Below are 13,981 nucleotides of genomic sequence, written 5' to 3' on the forward strand. Positions count from 1 at the left end.
TGAGCTGCCCATTTGAAGATAAGTGTGAACTTTGTATTGAAGGTGACTGCTTGGTTTCCTTGGTTTGGAGTGTGCTGGGCCTAGTCTGCCTCTGTAGCAAGCAAACACTTGACTCCAGAAATGACACATTATGTACATAAGAGGAACATACCTAAAGTGTATGTTGAAATGGTCTTGAACTTTGGGACATTCAGTTTGAGACCTCACCTTCTTCAGGGCAAGACTTAGAAACTATTCCCATGATTCTCATTAGAACGGTTCTCTGCCTGTTTGGCACACTAACTTCCTGTGTACCCAGGATTGAATGGCATGCAGAGAGTGGGTGGCATGGGCACTTTTTCTGTGCTGGCTTTAAGATATTTAAAGGCTATGAGCAGCCATTGTATTCTTTAGGTTTAGTACATCCAGAGGATAACTGGGGCCAAGCTACTGTAGATTCATGAAGAGACTAGTGGAAGAAGACATCTAAGCCATATTGTACAAGTGAGGAGAAATCAAAAGCATGAGAAACCATTGAGCTCAGAAATATGTAGTCGACCAGCACAACAGTGAAGTAGACCTAGTAGATCATATAACAGTGTATGAAGTATATATTTTGTCAAAGGTGCACAGTTACTCACTCATACTCAAGTTGAGACTTTAGCTGTACATTTATTTCCAAAAGGCTGCATATACATTTGCAAATTCTACTGTACAGAAAACATCCAAAATGTCCATAATTATATAGATACAATATACCACCAAGCTGCCCTGGCAATACCAAACATATGCAGTATGTTTAGCACTAGAAAAGCTCTGCAGCCTATTGAATTATATAATCTTAAATACTTTTTCAACTAATACTTTTTTAAATGTATGTCGGTATGGTTTTGCTTTGTTTATTTTTTTTTCAGCCCCATCTGTACTTTACAACATTCACCATTTACAGTAGTTAAACAAGGCACAAGAATAGTGATATGAAGCCAAATGCCATGCGTGATGTGAGATGGAGCATAGCAACATCCATCCTGATGAAGTCAGTGTGGAGCTATAGCATGCGTCCCAAATGATACCCTATTCCCTTTATAGTGCACTAGTTTTGACCAGAGGCCTATAGGCCTTGGTCAAACATAGTGCACTCCCACTGGGCAAAGACGTCCGTTCAAAGTCTAGTTTTAATTTACATTTGGTTGAGTTAACCTGAATTCAACAACAACAACAAAAAATTACCATGTCATTGGATTTAGGTTAAAAGTTAGGTGAAAAATACTAAATTCCCTTACATTGATTACTTTTTTCAAATCCATTCAGACTTCCACATTGATTCATTTTTGGATTCAACCAGTTTTGGCCCAGTGGGCTATAAAGGGAATAGTTACCAACTCAGGGGACATTAAATCAGGGGTCCAACAGTAAACTCTTCAGCCTGTGACACAACAATCGCACAATCGCCTTCAGCCTGTGACAACACATCGCCTTCAGCCTGTGACAACCCATCGCCTTCAGCCTGTGACAACACATCGCCTTCAGCCTGTGACAACAAATACCCTTCAGCCTGTGACAACAAATACACTTCAGCCTGTGACAACAATAGTCTTCAGCCTGTGACAACAATAGTCTTCAGCCTGTGACAACAATGGTCTTCAGCCTGTGACAACAATAGTCTTCAGCCTGTGACAACAATGGTCTTCAGCCTGTGACAACACAAAGCAATAATAATACAGAGTATGTATGTATGGTTCAAAACCCAGTGGCCCACTTAACATTTATAAACTTAACTCCAACATTTAATACCTTAGATATGACTAGGCATGTATGCAATAGGCAACATTAAATAAAATAGTTAAAATGCTGTGTTTGGTTGTTATGATGTATTGTATTCCACAGACAAATGCTCTTAATGCAACATTAGCCACTGTTTAGCACTACAACAGCACACCTGTTTCTGTTTTTCCACCACTCTTGCTCACATTAGTACAGGGAATTGAAATTAAATTGCTAACAATTAAGAAAAACAATAATTTTCAAAACGTAAAGCTCACCCACTCACTAATCTATTCTATATCCAGCTGGATTGTATAATGATTAACGCTCAATTGATTAGGAGAGCATAGCGAATGTGTTATGTAGAAACCAAAAAGCAATGTAGGTTTCATGTACCCACTGGGCACACACTGGTTGAATAAGCGTTGTTTCCACGTCATTTCAATGAAATTACATTGAACCAAAGTGGAATTGACAATGAATTGATGTCTGTGCTCAGTGGGTAGAGTGTGAAATTCAGCTCATCTGATCGTTGCTGTTGAGAGCAACATACAGTAATAATCAATAAGGGCACAGTAGACACAGCTCAAAACTTCAACCACCGTTTTCCCTCTATAGTGGACTACTTTTGACCAGAGCCCTGTAGTAGTGCACTATAAAGGGAATAGGGTTCCATTTTGGATGCATCCTCTTGTATATGAAATTGCATATAACAAACTATGAGCTAACAGCGTTTTAGGTAGTTCAGAGGAGACTGCAACAGGTGTACAATGAACAAGTTGAGCGTTTTGGAAAATCTAACTGCACTGAGACACCTCTGAGCGCCATTTTCTAAAAGTATTTAGATCATTTAAAATCCTTGTTATTATGCTCATTGTAATACAAATGAAAGCATGAGTAACTAGAAACAGGCATGATCCAAGCCTGTAGATGCTAAATCATATTGATCACATAAAAACAGAAATATGCATCATAAGAATTACATGGAATAAACAACACCATCCTTTGATTTACATGGAATAAATAATAACATCCTTTGATTTACATGGAATAAACAATAACATCCTTTGATTTACATTGAATAAACAAATCCATCCTGTGAATTATAGAGTACATGGAATACAATAAAGTACAGAAACACCATCCTGTTATATTTTGTAGTGTGATTTTTTTAGCTGGACATCTATTTTAAACGTGTTCAATACAGTGCCTATTATTCAAACCAGTAATGCCACTGCATTCCTATGGCATTTAAGATATGTCCCAAATGGCACCATATTTACTATAGAGCCCTATGGGCCCTCCTTACTTATACAGTACAACAATATGTTAAACAGGCCTGCTTATTGTACCAGAAAGGCTTCCCATACTATTCCACATTCTATCCACATCAGGGTTGGGGTCAATTCTACAAATTAAATTGTCATTCAATTCTCTTTCCCTGTCAATTCCATTTTATTGAATTCAAATTCCATGTCAGTCTTTGAATTGAGAAATTTTCTCTGAATTCCAATGTTAGGTCAATTCCAATAATTATATTCCTAATTCAATACTATCCACAACATTTCCACAAATTCAAATGAAATTCATTCAGGCTGATCATCAATGTTCCGACAGCCTAACTATACTGGCAATATAGGAATACAGATTGAAATAATTAAAAACAAATCCTACAGTCCATTTTTATACTATGTGCATTAATTTCATTAACTGGGAAATGTAAAAATGTTGAATTCCAATTCAATTCAATTACATTTTTACAATTCCAAATCAGTCTAATTCAAATTAAATTCTGTAACTTTAAGATTTTTTTAATTCAAATTTAATTTAATGTAAATTCTCCACTTTATGAGTGAATTCAAGAATTTAATGGTCTTTTTCAAATTAAATTGGAATTGACCCAAACCCTAATCCACATTCATGTCCTGTGTAGTTGTGAAGTGCTATGCCTCTGTTGGGGGCCTTGTGTGTGTTGGGTAGATCAGCAGCTCTTTGACAGGTGTTAATAATGGTTGAAAGTGGGTGATAAGATGCAGAGATACACATGGCATAGTGCCAGGAAATGACATCATACAGCTCCTCCAGCTTTCTCTTTCTCCTCCAGGGTGGCCAAACCACAACTGTCACACGCATGCATGCACACAAACACACACTGCAGTACTGTGGCCTGACAAAGACATTTCCATCATTGTCAGGGGTTTTCCTTTAAAGATAAAGGATCCAGCCTGAATCATGTTAACAGTACATTGTCCTCACAACCCACCACTGTACCTCCAGGATCTCTTTTACATTGTTACGCTGATACAGAACAAAAATATCTGAACATTACAATAAAATGCATTTTCTTAAACTCTGTACTGTTTATACCTGTTTCAGAGTGGTTTCTCCCATTTGAGACATTATTTGGAATTGATGACCAAGTATTCAAATAGAAATTAATACCATACAGCTAGCTGTCTTACATGGGATACTTCCCAAATGGAAGAACCCTATTCCCCATTTAGTGCACTACTTTTCACTAGGTTCTATACGGCTCTGGTCAAACGTAATGCACTAGATGGGTATAGGGTGCCATTTGGGACGCACTCACTGTAAATGCAGATGCACATGAGGGCAGTATCAAACCCTGGGGACGGTGACAAGCATTTTCACTTTTGAAGAGCATTGGTGGGTCCTAACAGTGTAGAGGGTCTCCTATATCCTGAACAACAGAATAAGAAAACAAACTCAAATGGTCAGCCTGACTTAAGAATAGCATTAACTAGGAGGAAAAGATAGAATGGCGAAAGACAAAACAGATGTACAGTACATCGTCAGAAAGGGATGGATAAAGTTATAGTACACACAGCAATGACAGAATTATTTTTTTTCTCAGTGGTAATTTTTGCCTGTCATGTTTTTTGCTCTGTGAACAACAAACTCCATTCGCACACTGACATCCTATGGACCTTTTAATCCACGACGAGTCAGCTGTCAGTCGTTATGTGCATATAGGGATATGCATTACACTGGGCTTGTTGGGATCTATGTAGGAGGAGACAAGTCAGCTAGTATACTCAGGGACTGAGTTAGCCGTCTCATGATTGGTGAGTTCACCCATTCCACACACTGGGTTGTCTGGGCTTCCTGTTCCAAAATGATGTACCGAGTCTGATTCAGGTTCCTCATGGCTCTTTGCTACAGTGCTTTTGGACTGGATCTTGCCAATTTCCTCCAGAGCACTTGCCAGAGAGTCAAGGTCACCAGTGTCTTGGTGTTGTGCCTCCCACAGGCTCAGTATGACGGCAGAGGGGCTCTGTTGCTTAGCAAAATACAACAGGTTCCTGGGGGAAGGAGAGAAACGCATTAGTGGACAAAGTGGTAACAGCGCACTTAGCAAAGTGAACAACACTTTTGTTCATAAAAAAACAGTTGTTTATAGATCTTTGTCTCCTATGAGATAGAATTATGTGTTTCACCACAGTGCTGGTTCCTAATATCAGCAGGGAGGGACTGACATTGTGCTGGAAAATGTTTCTCTAAGACTAGACATACTGGACGTGATCAGGGATATCTTGAAATATCTAAGTAAGTCAACTGTAAGGTAACATTTGTGTGGAAGAAGTGAATTTCGAGTTAGAGCTGAATATGTAGGCATATGACAAATGTACTCTGGAGGCTTATGGGTGGTTTGCGCTAACAGCTTGCAATGTGTTTATAACAGATATCCATTAGATCCAGTGGAGGGCACTATTTCACTACAAAATAAGGGTTTACCCCTCCCTGCGAAAAGCATATCACCCTCTGTGAATGCAGTCATTGATGTGCCATCAGACTCAATTAAAATGAGCTTAACATGATAAGATATAAAATGAGGACAGCTGATCAGGCTCATTTGGAAACACTAAAGTCTCAAATACCTTCTGCTGTTTGTTCAAGCAATCATTGAAACACCCCGTGAGACATGACGGACAGCTGGGCTGTATCTCAAATGGCACACTTCTATTCCCTATTTAGTGCCATAGGGCCATGGTGAAAAGTAGTGCACTACATAGAGAATATGGTGCTATTTGTGATCACAGCCTTGGACACACACCTATCTAGATGGAGTTTCTGGGCTAAGATCTGCCAGTCCTTTCCCTTAGTGTTGGCAGTGTCAAAGGTGGCACAGATCCTCTGGTGGATGGAAAGGGGGATTTTGAAGGCCTTAGGTCCTGTCTGTGAGGTGACGGTGCAGTCTGTCTGCATAAAAAACAGGACTGACTCCTTCTTGCTCTACAAAGGCAAAACAGACAGTTGTCAAATATAATTGAATTACATTTGTATTTAACAAAAGGGCTGTTGGGATATATAGGACCAAGAATAGTCAGCTCACATTGATATATTCTATCTTCCCTCTGTTTTATAAAGAAACACAGGATGCATCACAAATGGCACCCTGTTCCCTATATAGTGCACTAAATTTGACCAGAGCACTATAGGGAACAGAGTGCCATTTGAAAGACAACCACTGCAGACCCTGAGGACATACTGTTCAGCCAGCAGAGGACACTGACTTCACTGAGGTTAAATAAAGATTGTATGTATGGATTGTGGGAGAAAAATGTCCTCCACACACGGAGAGCCAGGCTCACCTCTGCCACGGATGTATAGACCTGCAGAATCTGCTCGTGACCTTTGACCTGCTTCACGCTAATCTTGCAGGAGAACTGGGTGGTGGTGGGGCTGTATCTCTCCAGGGAGAAGGCACAGTGCAGGGGCTGCTGGTTGCTGCACCACACTTGGGAAAAGGAAAATTCCTGCATGTCGAGAGAGAGACGGAGTGAGAGAGGAGGAAGACAGAGGCAAAACAGGATGAGATATCTGGGCTTCTACAGTATTATTCCTCTCCAGAAGATGACTCAGGTCCTATTCTATCCGTCACATGGGAAGGTCTCATATGCATACGCAGACAAAGTAGTGGGGTAAGAGGATGTTTGAGGGGTTTGAAGTTGCGCAGCGTTATGCAACGATAGCATTGTGTATGGAAATATGCATTTGTACTGTCGGGAGAGGGGGAGGGACAAATCCAACTTAATTCTGATAATGGAAGTCCGATCGCGAGCTAAGTATTACACACGATATCCGGGAGCGAGGGATCGACGAACGGGAAAATGATTGCCTTTGATGCATAATTAATTTCTGCCGTGGGCACATCGGCAGGGAAACGACCTTGACCTCACGCATGCTCCCTTCTTCCATCTCTGCATAATAAAGTGACCTGTAAACTATTCACAGTAATGATATGCATCCCAAATGGCACCCTATCCCTGATATAGTGCACTTCCCATAGAGCTATGGTCAAAAGTAATGCACTATATAGGGAACAGTGTGCTATATGGTGATAGGGACCCTGGCTAACTGTACAGTAAAAAATGTAAACAGTCTTTTTGCCTAAAGAGGACTTAACCCCTTGGCTTTGATCATCAGATCCTCCACGATGTGGGATGGATGCAGCAGTTAATGGTGCACTAGGGGAATGATGTACGTGGAGAGGCCAGGTCATTTTTAGCAGTAAAAGCTGTCTTGATGTACTGTATGGTGCAGGCGAGAGCCATTACTCTCCACCTGCTCTATGAAAGGGGGAGGTTCACAGAGGTAGTCTCCCTCCAAAGATCCTCATAAATAAGCCAAGAGGAGGTGTCTGTCTGAGGCACGCCATCCTACTTCCTCGCCCCACTCACAGTTGTTTTTGGGGCAATTATAAAGCCTATTGTAAAAACAAGCACAACCATTTTAAAGTGAGCGGTAGTAAGAAGGCAATATTAGCTAATCAAAAGAGAACCATTGCGCTCTCCCAGAAGCTTGGCTGGTGCGTAAATCCACAAATTCAGACAAACGAAGAGGTGTAATGGGTTCGTGCTCATATTTTTTTTGCATAAAGCTTACTTCCTTATTCAATGTTTTTTTTTTTTACTGCATCAGGGATCGCGTACACAGACGTTTCGCCTTTACAGCCTTCTTCAGTGAGTCGGTAAAATGTTCTTGAATTCAAAACAGCATTTGTAAAGAACTACCGATGAGCAGCATTGAATAATTAAGCTTTGAATAATTAACATTGACTAATTACATTGAATAATTAAGCTTTATGCAACATTTTTGAGTGTGAACCGATTATACCTCTTTGTTTGTCTGAAGGCAATATTAGAAAACATATTTACGGAGGAAGTACTGACCTACATTGCTGTCCATTGTTCACACACATATACCAATAAAGGTAAACAATCCTCAGTAAGTCTGGTTGTATCCAAATTGTCAACAATCTGGCAACAAATAACACATGTATCTTTCCAGATTTCCAGTAATGTATCTGAAATCATTCAGTGCTCAATCTGTATGTAGTTACAGTCTCAGTTACCTGACACGTGGTAAAGGGTTTAATGTTCCATAGAAACTGTGGGACATCCTGGATGGAGACCTGGAGGCTGAAGGTGTTCCCTCTGAAAGGCAGAATCTTGGGTTCCTCCAGGAGCTGTCCTCCTCTACAGGTCTCTGTGGCCACCACTCCCTGGGGACAGATGGATAGAGAGACAGACAGACAGAGAGAGAGACACAGATCAATGGGACAGTTATCACCACAGTTTACATCCCAGTTCACTGCCAACCAACTGGTTAGTGATTGATTCTTGCTCTGGTGGATCCACAAATCGACTATCGCAAACATTGTCAAAACCTGAGCATTATCCTCAAGTCAAGAGTGTCCTTAAATTACTTTAAAGAATATTACAAAAATACAATTCTCATTAGCAGTTATATCAAATGTGGAGCCATACAAGTTTGTAGTTTCAATTTAATCCATTGTTTGAGCATGTATCGGCTAACAGCCGTCCACCAAATTGAATTTGGAGTGATGAAAGAGCTCTTTGATTTGAGGCTGAAGTTATTCATCTGACATCATTGCTCTCAGTTTTCGTGGCTGTTTTTCAGACATTTCAATCACAAAAAAAGTGTGTGTGCGTGCATATTGTTTCTTCTCGGTAGGTGTTAAAAACAATCCAACATTGGCAATGTGATCATAAAACATGCTTGAAAATTTCTCAAATAATACAAATACAATGACAACAGGAAACCTGCTGGATGAATTACCCTCCATCTACCTTTGTCTTTAAACACAGTTACATCCTGGACATCATTGAACTCAACTCTATGGTTGTCCAGTAGATCACAGAGCTTCCTATTAAAAAAATCACTCAGTATCCATCCAATCACTTAAGGGCACATCATGGCCATTGTCTGTGACCTTGAGAAACGACACCCCATTCAATGCAGCAACATTTCCCCATCCCCCGTCTTTAAGATCATCATTGCTTGGACAAATTGTATTCTGTAACTCTGTAATCTACAGATTCTGTATTCCCTATGCAGACTAGATGGTTGTTTGCCAGCCCAATCCTAACATCGTATGGCCGCTGAAGCCAGAGTAACAGCTACATTCAGAAGGAAATCTCTCACTGAAATGAGATCCTTAATATTATTATCAGGAGCATCCTATTAATCTAGGTCAAGGATATGACCAGTGATTGACTGTGTCCGCCAGAGTTTGAACAACATGAAGGAGAGTGAGTGTGATTGTAGTCGACAGAGACCCAGGGGACAGAGAGGGCTGGCATCTGCTCGGCAGGCTGCGCAGGGGATGGATTCATAAACCAAATCCAAAAAGCATTTTAAACCCAGCTGCCAGTGACTTCTGCTAAATCACAGGAACACAAGCAGAGTCACTCCTGAGGCCTGTTCTGTTCTATGTCTCAGGGGACGTGAGGAAGTTTAATTCCCTGACGCTAGATGAGAAGATATCGAAACACACATTTGCATGCTTTATTGAATTTGAATTTACTCAGAGTCACATACAGTACAATATGACCGAATGATCGGAAGGCTAACGCGTAAATATCAATGTTTGTGGTCCTCTATCCAATACTGCCTGAGCAAAATCACTGTAATCAATACTGAGCTTCATGTGATTGCACAGGAGAGCCAACGGCAATCAATGAAAATAACCAACCCCCCACAAACACTCGAAACAATGATAGCACCTGAAAGGCGTGTGGCGTGTCGTCCACACAGTAGACTCGGAGGCTGTAGTCCATGGGGTTGGGCCCCATGCTGCCAAACACTGCTAGCTTCAGCCTCTTCACAGCTGCCTGGGTGAGCGGTTCACCAACAAGGGCATAGGAGCCTGGCTGGTCCAGCAGCAGGTGGCAGCTACTGGAGTCCATCAGGCAGTAACAAGATGTTGACTCATCCTCCACTGACATCACTTCCTGGAAACGCAGAACACAGAACACCACACAGGTCGCTTAGCAAAAGAGGATGATAAGACAATTTAATTTATCATCATCACATTTGATTATACTGAGAATAAATACTATAATTATGCTCTGTGGGCTGTGTGTGTATTGTATGTGTATTTGTTCTGCATCTTTTATCGTGTTGTGTCATCATGAGACCAATTCAATGTTTGGTTCTAAGTTACATAACGGAAATTAATATAATGTGCTATATAAAGTGCTTTTCAAATGGGAACAATATCTACTTATAAGCAGTCTCTGAAGTATGTGATAATCAGCTAGGAGATGGTAACATATCTCAGAACACCAATCAGTCAATATAAACAATACACACATGCTTTATTTATGAACATGACAGCAGTAGGCCTAGGGGAGAAACACTTATTTTAAATGACAATTAATAGATTCAATATTTTTCTCCTGGCCAGCCTATAATTAAGCAATAAGGCACGAGGGTGTGTGGTATATGGCCAATATACCACAGCTAAGGGCTGTTCTTAGGCGTGACGCATCGCGGAGTGCCTGAACAGAGCCCTTAGCCGTGGTATATTGGCCATATGCCACAAACCCCCGAGGTGCCTTATTGTTATTATGGCTAGCGGAACCCCTCGACAACATTCCGCTGAAAAGGCAGCGCGCGGAATTAATGAATTATTTTTTTAAATATGTAACTTTCATACATTCACAAGCACAATACACCAAATTAAAGATCTACTTCTTGTTAATCTACCCATCATGTCCGATTGCAAAACGGCTTTACAGCAAAAGCACAACATATGATTATGTTAGGTCAGAGCCTAGTCACAAAAATACACACAGCCATTTTTCAGCCAAAGAGAGGAGTCACAAAAAGCAGAAAGAGATCAAATTAATCATGAACTTTTAATGATCTTTATCAGATGACACTCATAGGACATCATGTTACACAATACATGTATGTTTTGTTCGATAATGTGCATATTTATATCCAAAAATCTCAGTTTACATTGGCGCGTAAACGTTCAGTAATGTTTTGCTTCCAAAACATCCGGTGATTTTGCAGAGAGCCACATTAATTTACAGAAATAGTCATCATAAACTTAAATATAAGATACAAGTGTTATGCACAGAATTAGAGATATACTTCTCCTTAATGCAACGCAACCACTGTGTCAGATTTCAAAAGAACTTCACGGAAAATAATTCCTTTGTCTTCAGAAATGCAATGGAACGCAAGCTAACTCTCACGTGAACGAGCGTGACCAGCTCATGCCACTCTGCCAGACCACTGACTCATTCAGCTCCCATTCCCCCCTCCTTCAGAGTAGAAGCATCAAAGAAGGTTCTAAAGACTGTTGGCATCTAGTGGAAGCCTTAGGAAGTGTAATTTGACCCCATAGACACTGTATATTCGATAGGCAATGAGTTGAAAACTACAAACCTCAGATTTCCCACTTCCTGGTTGGATGTTTCTCAGGTTTTCACCTTCCATATGAGTTCTGTTATACTCACAGACATCATTCAAAAAGTTTTGGAAACTTCAGAGTGTTTTCTATCCAAATCTGGGCAGTTACCTCTGGGCACGCTTTTCATCCAAACGTGAAAATGCTGCCCCCTATCCCAAACAGGATAAACTTGTTATCAACGTTATTAGAGCAGTAAAAATACATGTTTTGTCATCCCCGTGGTATACAGTCTGATGTACCACGGCTGTCAGCCAATCAGTATTCAGGGCTAGAACCACCCAGTTTATAACATCAATGATAAACTTGGTGGTTCGAGCCCTGAATAGTGTTGGCTGACAGCCGTGGTATTGAGACCATATTGCTCCATGCCTAAGAACACCCCTTAGTCATGGTATATTGGCCATATACCACACCTCCTCCTGCCTTATTGCTTAATTATACCCCAGACTACAGTATCCACCCCCCCTTCTATAAGAAGAACAAAAAAAAGAATGCCAATCTGGCAGAAAATTGGAAACATAACAAGCTATGAAATTTACACAAATTAGAAACAATGAAGGACTAACAACTGTTAGCTAGAATCTACCAATTTTGCTGTATGTTGTTAGTTTGTGTTGTGTTGAACCTCTGGTTGCAAAGAGGAGTAATGAGATGCAAGGCTGAGCTATGTAAAGTAGACGCCTGGCTCATACTCAGGGTCATTAGCAGAGCAGAACAGACAGAGGGCTAACCGTGTCCTAAATAGCACCCTATTAGCTTTATAGTGCACTACTTTTGAGCAGAGCCCCTGGTCAAAAGTAGTGCACTATGCAGGGTATAGGGTGTCATTTGGGATGTGACCAGAGAGCTATGCTACCCCACAACCCAGATAACTGACCGGAGTTCAAATCATGACTCACATCACATACACTATGTCATTAAATGTCATACAAGGCTTTAACCGGTATTTAATGCTATTACTGTATGCCTTTTCGAGTTATGATGGTCATGAACATTTTTCATGTCCTTTGGCTTGATTTCTATGAAAGGACTCATTATTTCTAAGAACCTCTGAGGGGTCACCTTGCTTTTTAATACTAAGAGTGAAAAGCGACATTAGTCTAATATTCATTTTAGCATCTACTTCAGGGCTCTCTATTTTCCTTTTGTAGTAGCATCTTGAGTATAATAGGGAGAGTATATTAAGGCAGAAAATACTATTAACTTGACCAGTTGATCTAGCAGTGAAAAACAGCATAACTGTGCCACCTCTAAAAAGCCCTTTGCAGGTCAAGCAAACATCGAGCCAAGCACAAACTGAATATTCATTCAGTGTTGTCTGAGAAAACAGTGGATCACTTGAAGAACACGTCAAAGCAGTACAAATCTTAGCTAGAATAATCTCCAGATTGTCTGCAGGGTCTGAAATCTGCAGCAATGCATGTTGCATATCTGAGAAAGAGTATAGGCTACATCCCAAATGGCACCCTATTCCCTACATAGTCTGGTCAAAAGTAGTGCACTATGTAGGGAATAGGGTGCTATTTGAGACACCGTTAGAGAAGGGCCAGGGAGAAAAATGTAGTATTTATGAACTGACGGGGTCAGGAGGCAGCCCTTAATTGGGACAAAGATCCCTGCCACTGTCTCATTGTATCATTGCCCAGGGTAAGCAAGCCAGTGATACATGCAAAGACTGCTACACCTAGGGCACACATCCCACTTCCATTGGCTGTAACAACATTATTTAGGACAGACTGGGTGCAGGGGCCGACTGAGGATAATCTAGTGACTGCTGGTCTTCTAAATAACAAGCACTGTTCTTAGCACTGACACCACATAACAGCCTGGGGCAGAACTGCACTAGTCATTATTCTGACCCTCTCTGTTCAGTCTGCCAAAGCACTGATGTACACTTCTATTAATGCCTGCCTGGACATGCTCTTCATTATTTTATCTTACACTTGTTTTGTAAAAAAAAAACCTTCTTGTGAACAAATAATGCAAAGAGCTGGCGCTGGTAGTGCCTGCAGAGCCTCTGGGTTGTGTATTAACAACCCCTTGGGAATGTATAATGACAATATCTGTTAGCACTGTAGAAATGTCTTTCTCAAAAAGACAACACCGTGGAAGTATTAGACATTCCTAAGGTGAACAGTGCATACTGTGAAAAACAACAGGAATGCTGAAATATATATTAATTACTACTAGCAACTTCAAACAAATACTGTGGAGGGGGGGGGGGGGGGGGGGGGCAAGTATCTCAACAACAGTGCTGAGAAAAACAGAAGGTAACAAACCATCGTCTATCAATTACTGAATAAGCCAGTGAGTGGCAGGCAGCCTGATTCACGTGTCTGTTCAGTGAAACATTCCTGAGCAGAGGGAGGTGTCTAGGAGGCAGGGCCGGCAGTCCATGTGTCCCAAATGGCACCCTATTCCCTATACACTGAGTGTATAACATTTTAAGAACATTTGCTCTTTCCATGACAGCCTGGCCAGGTGAAT

The 13,981-nt window shown here is 40.9% G+C and overlaps 1 protein-coding gene across 4 annotated transcripts in view; it reads right to left on the reverse strand.

The window, feature by feature from the left end:
- Nucleotides 1-631: 631 nt before the first annotated feature.
- Nucleotides 632-13,981, reverse strand: part of LOC110536281 (netrin receptor UNC5D) — a 214,593-nt gene continuing 201,243 nt past the window's right edge. For all 4 annotated transcript variants that reach the window (XM_090191045.1, XM_021621993.3, XM_021621994.3 and 1 more), the window contains 5 exons: nucleotides 9,795-10,022; nucleotides 8,120-8,269; nucleotides 6,357-6,521; nucleotides 5,819-5,997; nucleotides 632-5,066 (listed from right to left, as the gene is read on the reverse strand). In XM_090191045.1, the coding sequence (XP_090047171.1) occupies nucleotides 4,787-5,066; nucleotides 5,819-5,997; nucleotides 6,357-6,521; nucleotides 8,120-8,269; nucleotides 9,795-10,022 (1,002 nt within the window). In that variant the 3' untranslated portion in view covers nucleotides 632-4,786. The remainder of the gene's footprint in view (nucleotides 5,067-5,818; nucleotides 5,998-6,356; nucleotides 6,522-8,119; nucleotides 8,270-9,794; nucleotides 10,023-13,981) is intronic.

Source organism: Oncorhynchus mykiss, chromosome 11, assembly GCF_057628025.1.
Source record: "Oncorhynchus mykiss isolate SJ-2025 chromosome 11, ASM5762802v1, whole genome shotgun sequence".
In the NCBI taxonomy this organism is placed as follows: domain Eukaryota; kingdom Metazoa; phylum Chordata; class Actinopteri; order Salmoniformes; family Salmonidae; genus Oncorhynchus; species Oncorhynchus mykiss.